This window comes from Pteropus vampyrus, unplaced genomic scaffold (genome assembly GCF_000151845.1).
Source record: "Pteropus vampyrus isolate Shadow unplaced genomic scaffold, Pvam_2.0 Scaffold15, whole genome shotgun sequence".
In the NCBI taxonomy this organism is placed as follows: Eukaryota; Metazoa; Chordata; class Mammalia; order Chiroptera; family Pteropodidae; genus Pteropus; species Pteropus vampyrus.
In genome coordinates this window covers 15,297,227-15,323,006 of record NW_011888796.1, presented here as the reverse complement: position 1 = coordinate 15,323,006, position 25,780 = coordinate 15,297,227, and the positions used below count along the sequence as shown (strand labels likewise).

The window sequence follows — 25,780 nt, the reverse complement described above, 5'->3', positions numbered from 1 at the left end:
GTTCTTGAGGTTATTTACATCTACTATACAGTTGGCCTCCTATATTTACAAGTTCCACATCCATGGATTCAACCAACCACGGATTGAAAACATTTGAAAACAAAGTTATGTTGCTGCTGACATGTACTATGCAGTTAGGCCTACAATGGTTGCATCTGTACTGAACATGTACAGACTTTTTTCTTGTCACAATTCCCTAAACAATATGTATAACAACTATTTACTGGCATTTACATTGTATATGGTATTACAAGCAATCTTGAGATGATTTAAAGTATGCGGGAGGATGTGCATGGGCTGTATGCAAATACTATGTTGTTTTATGTAAGGGACTTGGGCATTCGCACATGTGGTATCCTCAGGGGTCCTGGACCCAATTCCCCGCATATACCAAAGGACGACTGTATCTATGTCGTAGAAATATTATGTAATGTGCGCTACTGTGAGTCTCTTCTGATTCTGCTTTTGATATCTCCCTGTAACTTGAACTTAGCCATGGTGGGAATACTTACACCACTCAAATGGGCAAATGTTACAAACCAGAACCTTTTTTTCCCCCCAGAGAACCAGCTGTTAAATATTTACCAGCACATCGCAGCCTCCACCCTCCATCCTTGTCCCACTTTGCTCCGTCCCTCATTTCCCACGCCCTGAAGGTAGCTACTTTCATTGCTTTTAGTTGTTGCCTTTTGCACTTATCCCCTTATGTCTTTTTTCCCCCTTATTTTTTAATTTCATGCTTTTACTGCCATGACTTGATTTCTAAAATCTTAGACATTGCCTATTGACTTCCTGTTATGGATGATGGGGATCTGGCTCTCTTCCAGCTGTCTCCCCTCTTACTACACACACACACACACACACACACACACACACACACGCACACACACCCCTTTCCCTACCTCTGCCCTCCCAGCATATTATAGCACAACTCTTGTTTACATAAATATTCAAGATTTACACTATTACAACTCTGTAAATATTGTATATGTCATTATGCATTATGATTTCATTAGCTTTCTTAAACAATATTTTCCCCCGGAATTAATAATTGTATTTTTAATTGGTTTGAATTCTCTATAGAACAGTGGTTTTCAAACTTTCCTTCTTAGCAATGGAACTCGTCTTTAAAAACAGAGGTACTAAATATTAAAACAATATTTTTCAAACAAAATTTTATGTGGAACCCTACTACATCATCCAGGAAAATTTGAGCTTCCAGGTTGAAAGCCTTCCCTTCAGGGCTGCCACGGAGAGCCAAGCAGGTTGTGTATTACACAACTCTGGGGTTACCATTCACATAAATAACAGTGTGATTCAGTCATGATAATTATAATTACATACCCCACTGGCGGAATGCAGACATTATGTAAAGAGAGGTCCACCTAGATGTATACATTTCATCAGGAGTCTCTGCTTTAAAAAGACTTATTCCTTTCCCAATGCAAGGTTCTGACCTCTCCTCATTCTGAATAGGTTCCAGTGATTTTGCTTCATCAGTCCCTTCAGTGCATCGCCCACAGGCTGCTGGCCAGAGCTGCTGTTAGCTGATGGCCACCTATTGACTGATTCAGTGTCCCTCGGATTTGCCCGGGTTGGGCTGGGCTGGGTGCCAAAAGCTGAATGCAAACAGCTTTGCTCAGGGATCGTTCCAGTGCAGCCACTGGGATCCAATGCAAGGAATGGCTCTGCCAGAGAGAGTAAGTGAGCCGTAGAAGCAGACAGTGCAGGACCCGTGTGCCCATGGACGTCAGAACTGGAAGAGGGAAGCAGGCCAACAATGAGCAGTGGGGTTCAAAAACCTCAGCTTTGAGGATCACCCCCGTGTGGAAATCCTAGTTTCACTTTCAGATGGGTAACCTTGGGCTTGTTGCTTAACCTTTCTGGGCCTTCATTTCTTCACGCCTAATTAACAAGGTTGTCATGAGAGTTCAAGAAGATAATGTGTAACCCTAATAACTCCCAGGGCCACATGTGGCTCAGTATTTGCTCAAAATCTCATTTAAGGAAACATAGTCCGACAGCCTGAAAGTAATTGAAAAAGATGTTGCAATTCAAATTACATCCCTCATGGAATTCAGAGGGGATCCCATTCCTGGCTGATAGCACTGCTCCCCAAATCCTTTCCCTCCGTTCTCTAATTTCCCCACGATGTACAGTGTCAGTGAAGTTCTCCTGAGAACAACGTCTGAGGCTTTTTTCCTCTTTCTCTGCCTCATTCCTCACCCTCCATCCCACTGCCATTTTCTCTTAGGTCTGTTTTCCTCTACTAATCCTGCCATTGCTGTGTCACTCACACACACACACACACACACACACACACACACACACACACACACACACACACACGACCTGGAAATGAGCTGACAGAGATGCAGACAGGAAATGGGTGGGGAGGGGTTCTGGCCGGAGGATATCCTGAAATCAATCTTGCCTCATCACACTGGTGAAGTATAAAGCACAGGTAGCAGGGGCTCAGCAGAAACTGGTTGTCTTCTTCATTTTTCAGTCAAGGAACTTCACGGAGGGTGTGGGATGACCTGCGTAAGGTACCTCTGAACACCTAACCGCTAGTAGCAGATGGGCAGTGACTGGAAAAACCTGCCCTATTTCCTCCAACCCCCTCCAAATTAGTATTAACCCCCTATTTCCTCCAAATCCCCCCCAAAACTAATATTAAGATGAGACACAGCTTCTGCCTAAATTTTCCTTTCCTGCCCTGCTACCTTTAAGCGTAAGCATGGACTTACCCTTCCTTACTTCCTACCCCCACAACTCTCGTTCTATCTTTTGTGGACTCTATTCCCTTCATAGGATGTCTTTTGAGTCATGTAGTGGGTACCTACTATGTGCCAAGCTTGTTAGGAGCTGGAGATTCAGAGACAAGGAAGACATAGACCCTGTCCTCAGTTGCTCACAAATAAAAAGAGACTGTAATTCTATGTGATAACACTGTAGTGAAGGGAAGCCAGAATGCTGTGAGAGCACGGGGAAGTTCTTAACCCATTGAGAGATCAGGGAAGACTTCTTGGAGGAGGTGTCATCTAACCTGTATGATGAAAATAACTACTCTCATATATTAAGCAGTCTTTATGATGATAATCGCCACGCTAAACACTTTGCTAAGTACATTAGCTCATTTAATGTTTACAACAGTGTTAAGTGGTAAGTGTTGCTATCCACGTTTCAGAAATGAGGAAACTAAGGCTCAGAAAAATTCATCGATTTTCTCACAGCCACATAGCTAACAGGTGGCAAAGCTGTGGTTCAAACACAGGCCTGTGCGACTCCAAAGACTATGCTTTTAACCACAGGGCGCTGTGTACAGGTATTTAAGATGCACATTGAACAAGCCTGCCACATCTGGGGGCAGCATTGTTTACGTTGTAGGCAGAGTAACTTATGTGCATGACGGTGTTTAGGTGGACACAGAGACTTGGACCTCTCCGCTGATTCCTTGAGCAGCAGGAAAGAGCCTCTTCCTGATCCGAACTTGGCTGTGGCATGTCTCATAGGGGACAGTGGGGAATGTGGGCACCGAGGAGAGTGCATACACCCCAATGTCAAGGTGTCTGTGCTGCCAGGGCAGCAGCCTTTGGCCATACAGGTGGATGGTAACATCTTAACTTTAAACATTTTTACTTGAGGAAGAAACATCTTTTCTTAATTTGCACAAAGTTGACAAAGTTGTCACCTGGACTACAGTGCCCCACTGCCCTATCACCATTCAGTGTTGGAGAGGATGCAGCTACAGAGCCATCTGGCCCAGCCTGATGCAGGGACCCAAAGACAAATAAGACACTGGTTGGTCCTCCATGACCCACCAGGTTAAAAACCCAGAACAAATGCTGTCCTTTCAGGGCCACCCCAGGGCCATCAAACTAATCCCCTTTTCTCTTTTCTCTCTCTCTCTCTCTTTCTCTCTCTCTCTCTCTCTCTCCTCGGCAGACGGGAAGGATTGAACCTAACTACCCCAAGGTCTGTGGTCACCAGGGGAATGTCCTGGACATCAAGTGGAACCCCTTCATTGACAACATCATTGCCTCGTGCTCAGAGGACACGTCGGTGAGCAGGAGGGGTGTCCCCAAGGAGGGCGGGCCCGTGGGACTCCTCCTTGCTTCCTCCTTAAACTCCCTTCCCTCTCCCTTCTTTGCCCAAGATGGGGAGTTAGGAAAATGACTGAAGGAGAAAATCTATGGACTGTTTGACAGGTCTTGTGCCTTTCGTGTGATTTCATTTGGAGGTATTGATTTTATAGTTGAGAGTTAGAACAAAAAGATTAAGTATATGATCAGCACTCATCTGCAGTCTCAGGAGGAGAAGGGCAAAAGGAGGAATATGGACAAGGAGGGAGGGAAAGGGAAGAGAATGAATGAGCCATGAAGAAAAGAGCCCCTGTTCCTGCAGGCTGGGCATGGCAAATGCACCATCTGGTTTCGTCCCCTGTGAGCCATGGTTTTAGGGAAGGACACCGGGCTGAGAATTGTCATGACTTGTCCATAGACCCACAAATACGGCCCAGAATTTGAATTCCATGTGTCCCACCACTTAGTGGGAAGAGAGAAGAAATAGGAGAAGGGAAATGAGGAGGAGGGAGCAGGGAGGAGATAGAGGGAAGAAGAAGAGAGAACAGATGGGGAGATGGAGATGGATGGAAGAAAGCGGGCAGGGAGGAGATAAAGAATCCAGGGAGAGTAAAATTTGAAGCTGCTGTCAGGCCACCCTTTCCCTGAGTTCTGCCTTGGTATAAGTCATAGGCTCTCAGGGTATTGGAACTAAAAGGCACTTCCAGCTCAGGTTTCTTGGCTTTCCAGACTCAATTGTGAGCTCCTGAGAGCATAGGCCATGGCCTATTTGGTTCTGAATCCCAAATATCCAACACAGAGCCTACTACCTAGTAAATGTTTAGTAGGTATTAGATGGGATGGACAGGTGGACGGACAGATGGATGGATGGATAGATGGATAGTTAGAAGAATAGACTGTTGGATAGATGACTACATTGATGGTTAGAGAGATGACTAAATAGATAATGGAAAGATAGATGACAAGAAGGAAGGAAGGAGGGAAGGAAGGAGGGAAGGAAGGAAGGAAGGATGGAAGGAAGGAAGGAAGGAAGGAAGGATGCAAAGGTTACTGGATGAAGGTAAATGGATAGATGGATGGATGGAAAGATAAATACATGAATAAATATAGCCAAACTAATTGATTATTCAAAGAAAGAGAGTCACAGTAAATAGTCTCTATTGGTCAATAAATTTGGTAGGGGGAAGTCAGCTGGCACAGTATCTAGGAAGTGGGAGGAGTGGGGAGGGAGCTAAGAGAATGGAATGGAACTGCCCAGCCCCTGAAGGTCAAAGTCCTAAGTCAACCCAAGAAGATTCCTGAGAGCAGCAGCAGCAAGGGCAAGGCCCATGTGAGCACAGAGATCAAAAATTGGCAGTGACAGGAGCCATCAGGTTTGGTTACTTTCTTTTTTTCCTTCTTTTTTTTTCAATCGGGCTTTATTGGATTTCTGTTATTTCACATTTAGATCCCCAGATACTTACTTTTTTTTTTTTAAATTAAGTTTATTGGGGTAACAGTGGTTAATACAATTATATAATTTGCAGATGTACATTATAATTTGGCATCTATATATTCTATTGTGTGATTACCACCCGAAGTCCAGTTTCCTTTAGCTACCTTTTATTTGATCCTCTTTACCCACTTTACTCTCCCCCTGCCCCCTATGATTACTTTCTTTAGCAAAATGGGGAAAGTGACCAGAGGTCAGAGCACAGGCGGGGCAGAGGGTGGGCACAAGGTGATGGAGCCAAGCACAGGTCCAGAAGCCTGAGGAAAACAAGGTCACTGGTTGCTTCCTGGGCTGGGAAGGAGGCAGCTGGAGCTGATGGGGACTGGAGAGGTCAGTGGTCAGTGCAGGTAAGGCCTGGGCTCAGTGGGAGACAGGCAGGTGGAGGTGCTGCCCCTCCTTCTCTGCTGGGTTTAGGGAACCCGAGAAGGAGTGCCAGCAACCACAGCCTGCTCCACCGCTGCCTGCTAAGATATTGAGTGACTGTCACCAGCCATCAGGGAGCAAACACCCCTGAAACTTGGGGGTGCCTTATACCAAGCTCCTCTACCCAGTCGGGCTGGACACTTAACACACGGTTAACCCTCACAGCCACCCTGTGAGCCAGGCACTGCCATCTCCAGATTGAGGCTTGGAGGCAGGTCACACAACTAGGAAGTCGAGAAGGGTTTGTGGTCCCAAGCTCGCTCTCTTCCTGCTCTCCTAAGTCTCATCATAACATGAATTCACAGAGTCCTGTGGGCAGCCTCAGGCCCCTCCTGGTGTCTTGTGCCAGGGGAGCCAGCTGGGAAAGAGAAGGGCAGTGTTCAACTTGCCGCGGAGAGGGACAGGTTAGGCCAGGGCTCTCGGGGCCAGTGGCCATCCTGGCTCTACCTCAGGTCGAAACTTCTGCCTGAAACAGAGCGAGGGTGGGAGGGTCACTGGCCCTGATAGCTCCTGCTCAGTTCTAGCCCAGCACCTTATCTGATCTAAGAGTCAGGTGCCGCATCTTGTGGGACCTCAGCTAATAAACCAGACACCCGTGCTGTGCAAGGCCCCGGCCCTGGCCACACAAGCCAAGGGCTGCCTTCAGTTTCACATACATCGACTGAAGGACCACAGTGTGCCCACCACTCTCCTGGATGCGGGGCTTCAAAGAGAGTCGGACTATGGAATCTGGTTGACCTGGAATTGAATCTCGGCTTCACCATTTGCTAAGTGACCAAAACTGAGTTACTTACCCTCTCTGAGCCTCAGTTTTGCTCATCTTTTAACAGTAATAATGATGATACATCCTTCTGACAGTTGCCAAGAGAATGAAAGGAGGTCCGTGTCTACCACTATGCCTGCTAGTCTCCATCCTGACCTGGAAACACTGCCAGTGGCGGGGCAGCATCACACCCCCTCACTGAGATGCAGTGCAGAATGACTTCGCTGCAGCCACAGAGGGTCCAACAGGGCTGTGTGCCCAGGGAGGAGAGAGGGATTAATTTCAACCAAGGTTTAGGCAGAGCGGGGTGGGGCGAGGGCGGCGGGGGGGCGGGGGGGTTAGCGAGAACTAGACCCTGGAGAAGCGGGACTTTGATGGCAGAGAAAGGGTTTAAGGAGGTCCAGGGAGAAGGCAAAGGCACAGGCCTGGAGGGAGTGTGTCATAGCTCGGGCCACTGTAACAACATACCACAGGCCAGGTGGCTTATAAACAGCAGAAATTTATTGCTCACAGTTCTGGAGGCTGGAAAATCTGAGATCAGGCTACCAGCACGGTCGGGTGTCTCATTGTGTCCTCACACAACAGAAGGGGCTAGGGGTCTCTCTAGAGTCTCTTTCATAAGGCAGTAATAGCGTTCATAACGGCTCCACCCTCAAGACCTAATCACCTCCCAAAGGCCTTGCCTCCTAGTACCATCACCTTTGGGGGTTAAGATTTCAATATATGAATTTGGGGGCAACATGGACATTCACACTCTAGTAAAGTTCATATGGTATGTATGCCTGGAAGGTAGAGGTATCTGGTACGGCTGGAGCCCTGGACTGGTGGCAGAGGAGAGGAGTGGGCAGGAGAGGGACTGTGAAGGGAGGAAGGGAGCAGAGAGAAGGCTTGAGATGCCAGGGTGAGCAGCTGCACTTTGAAGTGAGGCCTGTGCTTCTCAAGCCATCTGAGCATAAGCTGGGACACCAGGCATACAGCGTGTGGGAGATGCCACATGCTCTGGGGGGGTTAGGGGAGGGGAATTAGTGGGGCTGAAGGGTCAGGGGCAGCTTTGTGGCAGAGGTGGGGCCCAAGCCAGCTGGACAAGTGCTGGAATGGGGCTCCACAGAGAGAAGGGGAGCACCCAGGGAAGGGATGTGAAGAGAAAGGACACGGGGCTTGGGGACACAGAGACAAGGTGGGGTGGGGGTGGCCCAGGCTGCTGATCCACAGAGAAGGAGATTAAGTCTCCAGAGCAGAGAGGAACTAAGCTCTTGCTCTGGTTGCTAGTCCAGCTGCCCCAGAAGCAGCGGCTCAGAGCCCCGCTGGTCTCCACCCCTCCCTAGCCTCAGGGCCGAGGGTTGTGCTGTGGAGCCAACAAGCCCTTGAGGCTGGGGCCCAGTCCCTCCTGGAGAAGGGCACACTGAGGCCCAGGGGCAGCGCCTTGCCCCAGGTCACACGGAGTCCGAGTCTCAGGCAAGTGGGAACCCAGCCAGGTCTCTGAGCTAGTCACCAACAGCTGAGTAGCTTTACAGGTGAGGAAACTGAGGCTCAGGGCCATGAAGGACTCAGATCCATCAAATACTCAACGTTTACATCTCGGTGTCCTCGCTGTGCAAAGCCCACATGGCACCTCAACCAAGTCCTGGGAGGGTGGAATGTACAGGAAGTGGAACCTGCAGCTGCAGGGCAGGTAAGGAGGCTTGTCAACCTGCCCAGGCTGTTCTGACTGACCCTTGTGCCTCCATCAAACACCATGAGGGTAGGCCACTGAGACACCACCCTTGACCCACTCAGGCCCAAATGGTCAACGTACTGTGCACCAGACATAACATCTAGAACCAGGGTTAGAAGGTCAGTCAGCAAACCTACTGTGTGCCAGGCACTGTGCTACACTCCAGGGCTGAGGAGGGAACCACCCCAACAGGCCCAGAGAGAAGCCGCTTCCGGAGGGTTTGGCCCATCTCCTGAAAGTGCCTGTGCACTCACTCTCACCTCTCCATGGCCCACCCCTCTTCTCAGAACATTCAGAGGACATTGAAGGGATCTAGAGAGACTTCACCTCCCTCCCAGCTCCTTTCTCATATCCCTCATCCCTTGAAAAATCTCCAGTGAAATCCATCCCCCATGTCCCTCAGGCTCAGCTGCCCCTCCCCCAGAGTCCAAGGAGGTCTCCAGGAGCCTAACCCATCCCTCCAGGGATGGGGGAACATACCCAAAGCCCTTTCCCAAGGGCTCCTGTCCTGAGGGAGGGGTGGGGGCCGTAACTCTCCTGGCATCTGGCAGAATCCGGTTCTTTCTGCCGCTGGGTGATGTCACCTATTGTTGAAGGGCTGAGCTTTTTATAGCTTCTGCGGCAGCTAGGGAGGGTGGCTGGCAGGCAGCAGGAAAGGGTTCTATGGGTTTCCAAGCCTCCTGCTCTCAGCCCTTCTCCAGCAGCCACAGAGAGGTTTTTTGACATCTCAAGGAGAGAAGAGAGTGGTCCCAGGAGAGTGAGGGGGCGAGGAAGGCAGGCCCCTCTCCCCGGTGAGCCAAACTCAGCACCTTTCTTTTGCCTTCTTATATTCCTTTGCTCCTCCATCCAGTGGCTGCCCTCACCCACCCCACCTGACCCCACCTTCCCCAGAGATGATGCCCCTCCCAGAAGAGCTTGGGGTGGGATGGGGCAGGATGTCAGCCCTGCTGGAAGCAGCCAGAAACCACCTCCCACCCTGCCTTCCTACATACTTGAAAACCAGTACCTCTTGGAGTTGGAAGGAAGCAACACACTCCTTTTAGAGACGGAAGGAGGCCCCAAGAGGCCTCCCTAACACACCTAGCAGCTGTAGGGAAACTGGCAGTGTGGCTCATTTGTTAAACAGCCGGGCTCAAGAGGCCATAGGCCTCGGTTCAGATCTTGGCTCTGCCACTTCACAGATGTGAAGAACAGGATAGTTTGCCTTATTCTAGACCTCAGTTTGAATCCCATCTCCTCCCTTCCTAGCTGTGCAACCTAGGCAAATTTCCCAACTTCTCTGTGCCTCATTTCCTTACCCGTGTTAAGGATAACATCAATAATAATAATAATAGGTAGCACATATCCTTCCATGTGTCCAGCTCCACATTTACCATTTCACTTAATCCTCTAGCAAAGCACCTCACAGGACTCTCAGAAGTGGATGCTCAGTCATGCTTCCTTCTGGGCCCTCAGGTGGCCTCCCTCACCTCCCTGGGTTTGAAGTGATTTGTTTCTCACATTGGGAAATGGCTAGGTGGTCAGAAGATATCAACTCCGAGGTAGACTTTGAGATTCTACCTTTGTTCAGGTGAGTGACAATAAACTCAGTTTCTAGTAGTAAACAGAATAATTGGCAAGAAACGGGGCTGGGGGGTGGCGGGTTCCAGGAGCCTCCTGGCTCTGGGCAAGACCCTCACCATCTCTCTCTTCTCACAGCAGAAGACATGAGAGTTGCTGTGAGCTCAGTTCCAGGCATTGTATCTGTAGAGTGATCAGTCAGATGGAAAGCCTAGGGCCAAAGACCGTGTCGTGTCGTACGGCTAAACTGGACGCTTCCAGAGGGCAGAAACTGTATCTTGTACTTTCCCATTCCTCCCTACACTACTCCAAACAGAGTTGTTTTTTTTAAGTAAATACCAAGTGCTTTAGAGCCTGTTATCTTCCCCCAGCTACAAAGGACCACTGGGAACTCCAGCTCCTCCTCTGTGTTCCCATACCACAGATACAGACAGTAAGTACTGTCACTTTGCTGTAGCTGTGTAACAAGCAGATCCCCTAAACAGAGCATTCTTTCTCTTAGGAACAGTGTTGTGACAGGGCCTCACTAGGCCCTGACCCTAAGTCACCAGCAGCCACGACTCTCAATGTGTCAAAAGCAGAGAGAGACCCAACCAGACACCTTCGTAATCATGTCATAATTTCAGGGAGGAAATTTATGCTGCATTCTATAAAATGGAGACAAACTTTATATCACATGCATTAACTACACAAGGGTAACGAAGTGCACGTGAAAAGTATGAATCACATCTAAAATTTGACCTATATAAAACTTGTGTATAATCTTTAATCAATAATAAGCAAACATTGTTATACATTAATAAGTGCTTAGTAATCTGCTTGGTAGGGCATGGCATATATTTATACCTTTAGTCTTCATAGCAACTATAATTATAGGTAAAATTATTCTTACAGATGAGAAGACCGAGGCTCAGAGAGGCTAAGTAACTTGGCTAAAGTCTCACAGCCAGTTAAGTTCAGAGCCTGAATGTGAATGGAGTTTGTCAGACCACAAAGCTCTCTCTTTTTTGACCAGCTGCTCCCTCTCCCATGCACAGGGACACTGGTTTTGTAACTTTATTAACCATCCTTGTCAGCCGTCTTGCCTTGTCTGCAGGTGTCTGCCGTCTCCCCTACAAGACTGAAATATTTGACACCAAGGACCATCCCCCCATGTCTAAAGTGCGTGACACAGGGAGGGGCTGAGCATATTTTGTTGGATGAATATAACTGAAATAAACAAGGCTCTGACCCAGGGACCTATGAAGGGGACATAGGCACAGCTGGCTTGCCAGAGAGAGTGCTTTTGCTGCTTTTCCCCTCCCCTTCCTTCCAGAAATCCGGTTTGGCAGACCCTTTTGGGTTTCCTGTTGAATTGAAGTAACCTCCCAGAATAACCTCTGCACAGATCCACAGCACTTCTCCCACACCCATCCACTTTTTGCCTCCAACAAATCCCTTGAGTACTGAAAGACTGGAATTCCTTTTCCAGCTACTTAGGCCCACTGTGAACTCCAGCTCCTCCTCTGAGCTCCTATAGCATGTGGTGCCAACTGTTAGCTGTAGCGGTGGATCAAGGAGTTAGTCTCTTCCCCCCAAGGATACAGTTATTGATGCCAACAGCAGAGAAGTTTGAAAGATTAACTTACACTGTCTCAATGTGTGTATGAGAAAACCAAGGCCCTAGGAGGGAAGTGGGGGGATAAGGCAGGGAGCCTCTCTCCCTCTCTGTGGGACATTTTTCATCCGGGTTCCCCAAGCCCTCTGTGGAACCCTACTCCAGCAGTTATTGGTGAAAACAGCTCTCAGCTTCCCCCTCGCAGCCCTTCACCCCATGAGGTATGAATCTAGTCCAAGGGCTGAGCCTGAGCACAGACACAACCTACCCTCCCATCCTCTTGGCTTAACACCTAGGTTCTTAAGCAGAACTGTTGCCCCCAACGAATCCACCCATGTGGCTAGAAAGCCTCACGAGGACTCTGAAGCCCAGTTTAATTCAACCCACATGCCTCTAAAAGGTGCATACATCTTAATTCATCATTTGGACGATGAGCCTGAGCCTCAGAGAGGTTAACCGGCTTTCGAAGTTCTTCCAGCTTGTCCGTGGTATTAGAGCCTGCGTGGACCCTCACTTCACAGCTTCCCCTTTGTCTCTACCTTAACTTGGCATGTGATTCAAGCCAGGGATGCCTCAGTTAGCTGGCTGCTCAGTATTAGGCTGTTCTGGGAAAGGGTTTTTTCTCAGACTCCACCCAAGCAGTGCTCCTTTGGGCCTCAGTGACTAGGTGTGATACACACGGTCTCTGGCCTCCTCTGCCATCTGCCAGGCTGCTCCACACCAGCCAGGCTGATCTGTCTGCAATTTCCCCACCCACTGTGCCCAACCCACACACGCTGGTTGTTTTTCTGTCTCCCCACTCTTCCCCACATCTCCAACCTGTCTTTTCAAATGTGGGCCAACATCCCCTCTTTTAATCCTGCTTCTCCAAGACCCTCCCACCCTGTCACCCCCAAGACTGGATTCGAGGTTCCTCCAGTCCTGTGCTCCCAGGGTGTTCTGCCGTGTGGGCCCCACTGTGTGCTGCTCAAGGGCAGGCACAAGGCAGGCTCAGCGCCCATCCCATTGGCCAGCAAGGGCTGAGCTCATAAGAGGTGTGTGTGAAAGGAATGAGGCTCAACTCTGTTTCAGAAGTCTTTCTCAAAGGTCAGAGGCCACTCTCCTGCCTCTGTTGACACTTAGGCATTGAATGACTTGGCATTTGTGTGTGTGTACACGTTTGTCCACTATTCTCAAGAGAAGGTATGAGGTGTCCACAGACAGGATCCTCTGCTCCCAAACGCCTCCACGCTGGCCCATCATTCTGCCCCTTTAGATCTCATCCCCTTGAGTCCGAAAGCTTCTTGAGTTTCCTACCCAAGTGCAGACAAGGGTGGCCAGTAGTCACAGAAAAAGACTCCCCATATTTCTAAGAATCAAAGAAATGCAAATCCAAACAATGGTTGAGATGGCATTTTTGATCTGATGGGCAAAAATCCATTTTTGAAGGTATAGTTTTAGAGACATAAGTGAAGAGGCAGACTCTATTGATGAAAACTGGAACAGATTTTGGGGACAATTTTGCAGTAACTATAATGAAACATATCTAGGTATGTGTCCTACAGGAATACTTGCACCCATGCATGAACTTGTATTACAGGGCTGCTCATCAGGGAAGGAATTGTAATAGGGAAAAAGGTGGACAGAACACAGGTGTCCATTAATAGAGGTTGATTAAATTCATCATGGCACAGTCATACAGCAGATGTCTCTCTGGCTACTTAAAAAGATGAGGTAGACCCATATGCAGTAGTGTGGAAAGATGCCCACTGTTGTTACATGAGAAAAGCAAGTTGTAGAAGTACATATATAATGGCATTCCTGTGGGTAAAAAAGAAAGAAATGTGTGTGAGAGAGAGGGGTGTGGGGGTATGGCATATGCGGAGTGTGGTGTAGGGGAATATGGCGTGTGTGTGTGGTATGGTGATGTGTGTGGTATGTGTGCTTGTGGTGTGTGTGTCTAACCCAAGCATCAGTCTCCTCTCTTCAAGGATCACATTCCTCTAGTACATTTGGGGACAAGAGAAATATGTGTCTTATCAGTACTACTGAGTTATCTGCCTGCATCCCCACTCCACCATCCCGCCATTTCCAGATCACACCTCATCCCAGAAGGCCCTTGCACAGGGCCTGTGGAGAAAGGACCATGGGGTCCTTTACGTCACCTCCCTCCCCCAGGCCCACCACTCCGAAGGGTTGTGTGGAGAGCAGGAACAACCAAGGGAGATAAAAATGAGGATGGGAAAACGTTCAACTGCCCCCTAATCATAATCTTTTTCTTGAATCTTTTTCTGGGGTCACCTTTAGGTGCACCATTCTTGTTTTTGAAGCCAAGAATGGTGCACCTAAAGGTGACCCCAGTCCTTGATTGGACCTGCCTTTCTCACCCGGAAGCCCCCTGTGTCTGCACGTGCAGAGCTGGGTCTTCAGGAAAACACATGTGTGGGAAATACTCATTTTTACAGTCTGAAGAGGAAGCAGCAAGAAAGGAAACTGGCCAAGGAGATTTCCTTTGGGGCACCCCCAGTTCCCAGCCTTGCTCCCCTATCCTTGAGACTGCCTGTAACTGGCTTTCTTTAACATGCTCTCTCTGTTTATTCATAACCTTCAGAATTGTAATCAAATGGCTAATATTCTATACTGATATGACATTAAATTCTTCCCTTCATGTTGGTCATTTAGTGTTTCTAAATTTTATATATATATATATTACAGTGATCATCTTTGCACATAAAGATTTTTCTTATATTGGATTTTAAGAGTAAAATTACTAAGTCAAAGAATATAACATAAATGTCTTTATGGTTTCTACTAAAGATGGCCAAATTTCTTCCAAAAGAATGACTCTGATTTATAACACTTCCAACACCAATTGAACCTACAAATTCCAGCATAATCTTGCCAGCAGTGGCTCTTTTTATTTTTTTAGTTGGCTATTTTAGAAGATTATAAATGGTATCTCAAAGCTGTTTTTCCTGTTTTTCTCCTTACTGGCAAGGGTGGAGTTCAGATTTTCAAAAGGTTTGTTTAAAGGTGTCCCAAGTTGTTGTCACATGTGCTCTTTCCTCCCCACCAGTTAGATCCTCATAAACAGCATTAGTGATGATAATAACAACAATCAGAACAAGAATTATAATTCCTTAGGTCTTTAGAGCACTTTATAGTTTACCAGTTTTTACAAGCAGTATCTCATTTTGTTCTGCCAGTAGGCAAAGCCAGGCAAAGATTTTCCCTATCTGTAGGTGAAACAGTTAAAACTCTGCAGAGTCTGTTGGCCTGAGAAACAAGCCCACTAGGGCTGGTGTAAATAATCTGGGGGGTTATTCAAAGATTGCAGAGAAACTGCCCAGTTTCTCTCTCTCTGGGACCATATGGTCTCTTCTCTCTGCTTCTCTGCAAGTCCCATCCTCCTCTCTGCAGATCATCTTTTTCTGCTTCTCTATTAGCATCCATAAGACTGGAAATGGCAGTTGCACCCAGGCTCTGCCCATCCTTTCGTCTCAGGCTTTAACATCTAATCAGTCTCTGCCCCTTAGTTCATCATCTCTCAGGGGGGACTCTGAGCCTCCCAGGCTCCCGGATGGGTTTCCCTTTGCTCAGGTGTCCATCCTGGGTGGGGAACAGAGTGGGGAACAAGGCTGTGTGATACAAAGAGAAAAGCTGGGTCTGAAGGTGAATCTCTTAGCGGGATGTGGGAAGGGAAGCAGAGATGGGCTTTTTAATACACTAGCTAAAAGCTGCTCAGTGTGTGGTCCTTTGGGTCTGGCTAGACCATAAAAATATGAACATGCCAGTAATAATAGTTGCCAAGGTCTGCAGAGACTTCTCAGAGAATACCCTCCCAAAGGCAGAGAGGAGATAGCCTCTTTCCTCTCTAACCACACCGTGGAACCTTCCCAAAGGGCTCAGTCAGGCTCTGCCCACCACCCTGGCCAGGAGGCTCCTCACCAAGCAAGTCTCTGAAAGCCTGGTGACCGAGGGAAACGCCATCAGGGTCTTCTCTTGGCCCTGCCCACCTAGCCGAGGCCCTCTGTCCCTCCTGCAGGTGCGGATCTGGGAGATCCCCGAGGGCGGGCTGAAGCGGAACATGACAGAGGCTCTCCTGGAGATGCACGGGCACAGCCGGCGTGTGGGGCTGGTCGAGTGGCACCCCACCACCAACAACATCCTGTTCAGTGCTGGCTATGACTACAAGGTGGGCAGCCTAGTGAGCAGTGGAGATGGGGAGGGAGAGAGGAGGGCATCTTTGGGGAAACATTATTACTTTCCTGAGCATGTTAACCAATATCATCTCATTATTCATTCATTCATTCATTCACCGGAGGTGTCTGTACTGCCTACTGCGACACTGACGGACTGGAGGTGACTGCCCACTTTGTGCCCACACTCTCCTGGTAGGGAAAAGGAGAACCAAACCTGCTGGAGGGGAGAGCCCCGGCCCCAACCCCCGGCATGCCCTCAAAAGAGGTGTTCCAGTCACTGGAACCTGGCACAAAGAACATGTTCTTGCTAGTAGCAGAACTGAGCCCAGGCTGGGCTGGGGTCTGCCTAAGGATATAGTGGATTTGTGTGACAGGGACACATTAGCCTTTGTTACAGAACTCAACAACACCATCCTGCATCCCAGCACACCTCCACCCTGCACAAGGCATCTCTCCCAGGACCATCAGGTGGGGACTGGAGACAGATGCCCCATGACAGCAGAAGCAGGCTGACCCCGCCTCCTGCGTGTCCACTCTCCCAGGTCCTCATCTGGAACCTGGATGTGGGTGAGCCCGTGAAGATGATCGACTGCCACTCGGACGTGATCCTCTGCATGTCCTTCAACACCGACGGCAGCCTCCTCACCACCACGTGCAAGGACAAGAAGCTGCGCGTGATTGAGCCCCGTTCTGGCCGCATTCTGCAGGTGAAGCCAACATGTTTTTGAGGGGACGGGAAGATACTGGGGTCTGGGGCTTGGCTTTCAACCAGGTCTGGGGAAAGGCAGCGCCAGCTCCCCTCTCCCATGCACCTGGCCTGTACCTCTGTTGACCAGCCTGTCTATGCTGGACCTTCCTCAGGAGCCCTGCCTTGTTCTTGGTAGGGAGGGGCTCTAGTACCATTTCTCACCCACTGCACCACACCCCCTGCCCCCAGATGGGATTCATCTGTCCTGCTCTGGGGGCCAAGCTGGTGATGCCCTTCAATGTGTGAATCTCTGAATGTTGACCCCACTAGGAGGGTATTTGGACTCACTGCTCAGCCATCTGCATGGGACAAGCCTGGTGGAAATGGCTCGGGGTGCCAGCCTCACGGATGGCTCTAAGCGGGGAGGTTGATGGTGAACTTAGTTCCAGTTTTGATCTTTGAGTCTTCTGGGTCTTGACTGTGAGAAAGGGATTAGATGCCATTTAGGACTAAGAAATTAACATTTCTTGGACACCTACTTCGTACCAGTCACTAGGGGGGATGGAAAATTTGGATAAAATTTGAGATATATCTCCTACACAAGAAAGAATTAATGGTGACCTGGTTGTGTTCACCTAGGAAGACTCCAGTATTGTAAGAACAAAAAGTCATTTACTACTACTACAAATAATAATAATTGTCCTAGTTATCAGCATCATTAGTATTAACCAACATTTACTCAGAGCTCACTGTGTGGCATGCACTGGACTACGGGCTCCGCTTTGTCACCTCATTTAATCCTCGTGACAGTCCTCTGAGGTGGGCACTGTTTCTCTTCCCATTTCACGCATGGGAACGCTGAGCCTTGGAGAGTCAGAGACTAGAATCCCACAGTCATGAAGGAGCTATGATTCAAACCTAGCCAGATGGACCCCCAGAGCCCAGGCTGGGCAGAAAACGTGTGAGAGAGCAGAGAACCCAACCTCCGCCTCACATCTGGGGACACGAGCCCAGAGAAGGTGAGAGGCTCCTCCCAGGTTACATTTTTTTTGGCAGAACATGGAACTAAAATCCAGGGCAAGTGACACCAACCTGGGTCTTAGCACTGCTCCGCCAGCCTCTCGTTTCTACCTGATGCTGACTCATCCTGGCAGAGAACCATTCTGTGTCAGGAAGAAAAGGAAGTGTCATGGCTGGGTCTCAGGAGAGGAGGTAGAGGACAGCTCTGTTAGTAGGAGCCCCTGGTGAAGTGAGTCATCAAACAATGACCCAGCATGAGTTCCCTATCCTCCTGAGCCTCAGTTTTCTCATCCTCAGATTCCTGCCGGCAGGTGTTGTGTGGGTTAAAAGAGACACCCTGCTGAGAGCACCTGGCGCATTGCAGACCCTGCTTGGGCTGGGTCTTGTTTAGCTCCCCCTTCCCTGTCCACTCCCGGCTCTGGGGCGTGACAGGGAGGCCTGGTTTCCCAGTCCCAGTGCTCCACTCTTCCTCAGCACCTATATTTGTTTCCTGGGGCTGCTATAACAAATTACCACACATGGGGTGACTTACAGTAACAGAAACGATTCTCTCCCAGTTCTGGAGGCCAGAAATCTGACATCAAAGTGTCAGCAGGGCCACACTCCCTCCGGAGGCTCTGGGGAGAATCCTTCCTTGCCTTCTCCAGCTTCTGGTGGCTGCTGGCTTCCTTGGCTTATGGCTGCATCACTCCAAGCTCTGCCTCTACAGTCACATCACCTTCTCCTCTGTGTCTGTGGAATCTCCTTCTGCCTGTTTCTTATATGATGGCATATAGGGCCCGCTTGTATAATCCAGGGGACTCCCCTCATATCTCAAGGCCCTGAACTTAAAATTACATCTGCTAAGTCCTTTTTTCCAAATAAGGAAACATTCGCAGGTTCCAGGGATTAAGACGTGAAGTATCTTCTGGGGGCCACCAATGCAGCCCACTACAGGACCCTGGTGTCTGGGCCCCTGACTCACCAGCTTTCTCTTCCCCGCCAGGAGGCGAACTGCAAAAACCACAGAGTGAACCGGGTGGTGTTTCTGGGGAACATGAAGAGGCTTCTCACGACAGGGGTGTCCAGGTGGAACACAAGACAGATTGCCCTCTGGGACCAGGTCAGCTGCAAGGAGGCCGGGAGGTGACATAAAAGGACTGTAGCTCTGGGGCTTTGCTGGGGTTTGGGAAAGTGAGGTGCCATCCTGCCAGGACATAAGCTGATACCGGCCCCCTCCCCACAGGAGGACCTATCCATGCCTCTGATCGAGGAGGAAATTGATGGGCTCTCTGGCCTCCTATTCCCCTTCTACGATGCGGACACCCACATGCTCTACTTGGCTGGAAAGGTAGCAGAGGGTGGTGGAGGGACTGGGAAAGCCTGTGGGATACCCCTGCCCCTGTTGGGCCCCTGCTCCTGCCCTAACCCGCTAAGAAGAGCCAGCCTAACCTCTTGTGCTTTCTCCTGACCCAACCTGGGTCTTATCCTCTTCCATCGAAACCTACCCTCAACCTGACATTTATTCTTACTAAAGTGTCCATGGTTGAGAAGTCCTTCAGAGGTGGATTGGAGAGGGAGAAGGTTTTACATTGGAATAAAAATCAGAGCCTAAAGTGTAGAACAATGACTAAGGATGGAATTTGAGGCAGCTGTTAAGAGATCTCTGACAAATATGGCTTTGTTTGCCAGAAAAGCTGTCTCCACACACACACACACACACACACACACACACACACACACACACTCTACCACCCCCAGGAAGTCCCCTGTGGCAGACCCACCAAGATCCTAGAGGCCAGGTCTCCTTGGTTTTGACCACTCCGAGGCGCAGTAGAGGCTCTCTTCAGCAGACCCATGGACCAGGGCTCAGCCCGCCCCTCTCCCTTCCTCACTTCTCTTTCTCCTTGCCCCTAGGGAGATGGAAACATCCGGTACTATGAGATCAGCACTGAGAAGCCCTACCTGAGTTACCTCATGGAGTTCCGTTCCCCAGCTCCACAGAAAGGTCTAGGTGAGGGGTCCAGAGGCTGCCATGGCTATTAAGTTGTAGAATGAGAGATTGGACTTTTGGCATGTGGGTTACACCCCACCACCGCCCCACCCTCCCCCCAAATGAAAAATCAGACTCAGAAGGCCATACCAAGTCAGAATAGAACCTACAGATGCTGCCTTGTGAAGGTCAGCCTGCCAATCTTCGGCCGCCTGTCACCTCCTACTTGACCAGCTCATCCTTCCATGATGTTTGGCATTTTCCACAATCTATGGTCATCAGCAGCCCATGGAGGCATGCACGGTGTTTTCATTCCTGTTTACAAATGGGGAGGCTGAAGCTTAACATTTTGACATTGGTGGGAGGTGGTTTAGTAACTAAAGGTCAAAGCGGGGTCTAGACCAGGCCTCTTCCCGAAGCCTCTGGGAATCCAGGACTCCCAGTCCCCAGGAACAGCTCTGTCTTTGCCTGAGAAGAGGAAGTTCCAGGGTATCCTCATCAATGCATCCCAAGGCTCCCAAATTTTCAGGCAAATTTAAGAGAGGGCGTCAGGATTGATGGAGTCTAGTGAGTCAGGATCAGGGTGAGAAGTTTTTCACACCCCACACTCCCCAGCCACTAAGGTCTTATAATAAAATTTTCATTCCTGTTAACTAATACTTGCCAATGCATACAATTCAACAATTCCCCCATTAGGGTCTGAATCACCCAGCGTAGGAAATTCCTTCAGGGGCTCCATCTCTACCTCTCCTTGGAGAGAACTTGAATCTGGCTTATTCCCTCTGGGGATCAGATATTATGGACAGGTTCTGAGGGCCAGCTTCAGAGGCATCAGGGCTGGAAGGGCCTAGGAGCCCACTTTAGTGACCAACAGCACAGTGGAGGCCTAGAGATGTGCCTAAGGTCCTAGTGACCATTCCACCAACTTCACCCTTCCCCAACTCTCTGCCATCCCCACCCCACTCACTGTCACCACTTCGTCAGATAATATAAAAGGCAGCCTGGACTTTGGAGTCCAAACTAGGTTATATTATGATTCAACTGTGTACTTAACCCCTCTGATCTCAGTTTCCTCATCTGTAAAATGGGGATAATAAAACCTACCTTGCAGGGCTGTTGTAAAGCTTAGAGACCATGTATACAAGGCAGCTGGCAGAACATCTGGATCCTCCCTCTCCTTCACATTGTTGTTCTACAAACATTTACTGGGCACCAGCTGCATGCCAGACCCTGTATTAGATCCAGGAGTACAGTGATAAATAAAACAGAACATGGCCTTACATTCCACTGAGGAGCAGACAGACAATAAATAAATAAGAATATATTGGATAATAGTAAGTTCTAAGCAGAGAATCAAATGGGGTGCTAGAACAGGTAGTGACTGGGGGCAATTTTAGACCAAGTAGTCAGAGGAGTCCTCGCTGCGGAGGTGACATCGTAAGCCTGGAATGTTCTAGGAACAGAAGGGAGGTCAGTGTAGACTCTATAACATATTGGAAGATGGGGAGAGTGTTAAGAGATGAAGTTACAGAAGTGAGCAGGGGCTGGATCCCATGGGATATGTAAGACAGGGTTATTTGTCAAGGTTCTCCAGAGAAACAACCAAATATATATGTGTGTATATATAGAGATATATTTATCAATAGATAGATAGATAGATATAGATAGATAGATAGATAGATAGATAGATAGACATTTATGTAGATATAGATAGATATAGATGATATAAATATAGATATAGATGATATAGATATATAGATATTTATGAGGAATTGGCTCATGTGATTATGGAGGCTGAGAAGTCCCACAACCTAATGTCTATAAGCTGGAGACCCAGGAAAGCCAGAGCTATAATTCAGTCCAAGTCTGAAAGCCTGAGGACCAGAGAAGCTGAGAGTGAACATCCCAGTTTGATGGCAGGAGAAGATGAGATGAGATGTCCCAGCTCAAGCAGTGAGGCGAGATAAAAGGGGCGAACTCCTCCTTCCTCTGCCTTTTGTTCCATTCAGGCCCTCAATGAATTGGATGATGTTCACCCACACTGGGGAGGGCAATCTATTTTACTGAGTCCACCAACACAGGAAAAGAGTTTGGATTTTATCAAAAACTGATTAGAGGATTTTCTTTTTCTTGGGTGGGTGGGTGGTTAGGAGATGAGACAATGTGATGTGATCTGAAAGTTTAGCTGAAGATTCTTCTGGCTTCTGTAGGGAGAGTGGGTTTGGGAGAATGGGTTTTTGAAAGGGCAGGAGGGAGGCAGAGAGACCAGTTAGGAGGCAATTGTGGACTTCTGGGCAAGAGAGGTTGGTAACTAAGGGAACGGCATGACAATGGGGTGAAGAGTGTGAATCCAGAAGATGTGTAGTAAGTAGGGTCAGCAGAACTTGGGGAGCAGGGAAGGCAGAGGAAGGAACCAAGGGAAACCGTTTCTCCTTGTTCTTCTCACGTGCGGCCACTACTGAGCATTTACCATAAGCCCGGCACTTTCAAAGATTCAGAGTGGCTAAGAAACTCACCCCAGGCAGGTCACATAGCTGTTAGGCGGCAGAGCTGGAACTCATACCCAAGTCTGCTGGCTCCAAATCCCACTTGGGTACCATTACGCCACTTCCCTCCAGCTCCTGGAATTCCCTTATCTGGAAGAGCAACCTGCCATTCCAGTTATTCACGTCATGGAGAAAGAAGCTAATGTTATCTGTGCTCATCACCGTGCCAAGCAATTAATGAGTACGTTTGCATTCAATCCCCAACCATCTCACGAAGGGCCACTACTGTCCTCCTTTAACCAGCCAAGGAATCTGAAGCTCAGAAAGATAGTGATTTGCTCAAGGACTCCCAGCCAGAAACAGAGGCAGAGCCAGGATTGAAATCCAGGTCTGTCCAACCCCAAAGCTTGTTTTCCTAACGCCACACTGCACTGCTCCCTCAGTTGGTGTTCAATAGATTCAACTTTTAAGGACACAGTAGCTAGTACACACACAGAGACAATCATACATGCGGACACTCTTGGCTCTCGAAGACTTATGACAGAACAGCATTCAGGCTCCATTTAAACCTCAGGGGTACATAGGGAAAGGTCTCTCCCTTCGATCTCTATGAAGACTGGGGACACAGAGGCTTCAGGAAGGCAGTTCATTTCAAAAGATGATGGGTTCTATGGCTTATACTGTGACAACGCTTTGTGACCTTGGGCAAGACCCTTCCCTTCTGAACCTCAAGAGTCTCATTTATAAAAAGAATGGATTAGATTCCAATATATCTGCATCCCCTTCCAGTTCTCAAAGGCCCCAGTTCTAAAGCATGCACTTTGGTGAGGCAGATCTGGCTTATTTGAGACATTAACACCAGAGACAGAGCTGACTCAAGAAGCCCTCAGCCCACTCTGCATGAGTCATTGCCTTCAAACCTAGTGCCCACCACCTGGGTCTTTCCCCTGGCTAAGGACATCAGGGAGGAGGGACACTGGGGGTATCCGGAACCCCACAGAGCCAGCCACATGTGCCTGTCCACAGGGGTCATGCCCAAACACGGGCTGGATGTGTCGGCCTGCGAGGTGTTCCGCTTCTACAAGCTGGTGACTCTCAAGGGCCTGATCGAGCCCATCTCCATGATCGTGCCCCGGAGGGTGAGTGGGGCTCCCAAGGGCCCCTACTTTGAATTCTAGCTTATTGGCCACTGACTGTAAGCCTGGAGGAGCCCTCTTCCTGTGGACTGGGGTCTTCAGGCTCAGTTTGGGGTGGGGGGTGGAGGACATTCTAAGATGAGACAGTTCGGCTTACTAATGAACTCAGGGTGGGAATTCCAAGTGGGAGACACTGTGAATGCAAAGGCTTAGAGGCAGGAAAGCCTGTGGTTAGAGATCAGCAGGGAGAAAAGTCTGACTAGAAAGCAGGGGTTTTTCTCAGCAGCCCCCCATCTGTCCTCTCTTTTGTTCCCCCCACTGCAGTCAGATTCCTACCAGGAAGATATTTATCCCATGACACCAGGCACGGAGCCAGCTCTGACTCCTGATGAATGGCTGGGAGGTATCAACCGAGGTAGGTACAGGAAGGATTGGGCTTCACAGAAGAGGCTAAGAGTCTGCGAGCTTTGCTTTCGGTCTGGCTCACCCCATTTCTCTTGTATATTCTCCCATTGGAACTTCCGCTCACACTCGGGCAACTGTCAAGCGTGGTGGAAATGAAAGTGCATCACTTGATGTTCCTTCGATTGTCAGCGAAAATATGTCCCTTGCCTTTTTTAGATCCCGTGCTGATGTCTTTGAAAGAAGGCTATAAGAAGTCCTCGAAAATGGTATTTAAGGCTCCCATCAAAGAAAAGAAGAGTGTTGTGGTCAATGGAATAGATTTATTAGAAAATGTCCCACCCAGGACAGAGAATGAGGTAAGGAATATAAGTTATTACCTCCACAGGCCCTGGGAAGAGCAAAACCTTTACATTTCAATTACGGGCTTCAGGCCTTTAAGCCAGCTTCATTCTGAGGCCTTTTTCTTTCTGTGACAAATACCTTAAGTAGCCTGCTATTGGCTTCCATTGCCTCTGACCCCAATAAATAGAGACTGAGATATCACAAGGATATTGATTCCCCTCCCCCAATCCTCAAATCGACTAACCCACACAGCTACATGTCTCCTCATGAATCCATTCTGGAATGCTGCTGTCATTTGGTGTTATAAGAGATATAAATTCCTGACTCGCACAGGAAAGCCAGGCTCATGCATTCCAGCACTGCCTTCCTCCCTGGCGTTGTAGTAATGATGGGGTCTGACAATTTCCTGTTTCTGTGGAAGAGGTCAGGTGCTTATGGAAATGCTCTTTGTACCATTTGGAATCGGTGCAACTCATTTAGGGACAACCATAGATGGGCCTTGGCCATGCCCCCAAAACCTTCTCTTTCCAACCACACCTTCAGTCTCTGGTGCCAGCACAGTTCAGCTCAGCCAGAATTCACAGAATGCCTACTGTATGCTGGGCACTTGACTTGACACAGCTGAAGTATAGATGGCTATGTGGATCCACCTGCATTTGAATCCTGGCTCTCCCATTTCCTGGCTTTGCCTGAACAAGTTTCCTGACCTAAGTCCATTGCCTCATGGAAAAATGGGGATATGAAATGCTATGAGCATTAAAGAGATAATCCCTAAGTGTCTATCCAGCACTCTCCCTGGCTCACATGAAGTGTTCAAGGAGACTAACTGTATTAGCTATCTATTGCTATGTAGCAACTTACAATGACTTAAACCCACAAATGTTTATTATCTCATAGTTTCTGTGGGTGCTTCTGACTCAGGTTCTCTCAGGAGGGTGTAAACTGTCAGCCAGGGGTGCAGTCACATCTGAGGGCTTATCTACTTCCAAGTTCACTCACATGATGGCTGGCAGAACTCATTTTCTCACAGGTTGATGGAGTAAGAGTCTCAGTTCTTCATGGGCTGTCAGCCAGAGGGCCCCCAGGTCCTTGCCACATGGCCCTCTCCATAGGGCAACTCACAACATGGCAACTGGCTTCCCTCGGAGTGAGTGAGGAAGAGAGGGTGTCCAGGATGGATGTCACAGTCTTCTTGTGACCTAACTTTGGAAACCACATCCCATCACCACTGCCATATTCTATGCATTCGAAGCAAATTACTAGGTCTAGCCCACCCTTGAGGGGAGGGGATAATATAAGGGCCATCTTAGTGTCTTCTTGTTATACCAGCTTACAACTATCACTATTATTTATAAAAATAAGACTATTCCTGAACTCCGGGATCTCACAATCTTAAAGGGGAAACTGACAGGTAAACTGATAATTGTTATAAAATATGTTTATGTGCCATTATAGAGGGTTGGATGAAATCATGTGATAAATGGGATTTTTTTTTTTCCCCAAAAATAATCCCTGAGGAATGTGGTGCAGGAGAAGTGGGCAGGAGTAGATCCTAGGAATAGATAGATATCAAGGAGGAGATGCAGTAACACATGTCATTTGTCAAAGCTGGCTGATGACTACTTAGAGGTTCATGATGCTAGTCTTTATAGTTTTGCAGATATTTGGCATTTTCCATTAAAATATTTTTTTTTCTGAGTACCTTAAGAAGGTAGAGGTACGTGAGTTGCTGTGCTAACCCAGGTGAGTCATAACAAGAGCCTGAGCTCGGTTCTAGTACCAGACGTAAAGAAGGCAAAGTTGAATAGTAGTTAAATCTAGTAACATTCAGCTATAGACTTGTCCATATGAATCAGAACTGAGGACCTGGAGGAAAATTTTAAAGGGTCTCTGAGCAGACTCTCCCTATACTAAAG

At 48.5% G+C, this 25,780-nt stretch overlaps 1 protein-coding gene across 1 annotated transcript in view; it reads left to right on the top strand.

The window, feature by feature from the left end:
• The window catches only part of CORO2B (coronin 2B), a 64,943-nt gene that overhangs the window by 35,255 nt on the left and 3,908 nt on the right, over positions 1-25,780 (top strand). The window contains exons 2-10 of the mRNA XM_011385843.2: positions 3,949-4,065; positions 15,659-15,808; positions 16,358-16,522; positions 18,509-18,625; positions 18,749-18,853; positions 19,420-19,516; positions 23,008-23,120; positions 23,442-23,532; positions 23,739-23,878. Of these exons, the coding sequence (XP_011384145.1) occupies positions 3,949-4,065; positions 15,659-15,808; positions 16,358-16,522; positions 18,509-18,625; positions 18,749-18,853; positions 19,420-19,516; positions 23,008-23,120; positions 23,442-23,532; positions 23,739-23,878 (1,095 nt within the window). The remainder of the gene's footprint in view (positions 1-3,948; positions 4,066-15,658; positions 15,809-16,357; positions 16,523-18,508; positions 18,626-18,748; positions 18,854-19,419; positions 19,517-23,007; positions 23,121-23,441; positions 23,533-23,738; positions 23,879-25,780) is intronic.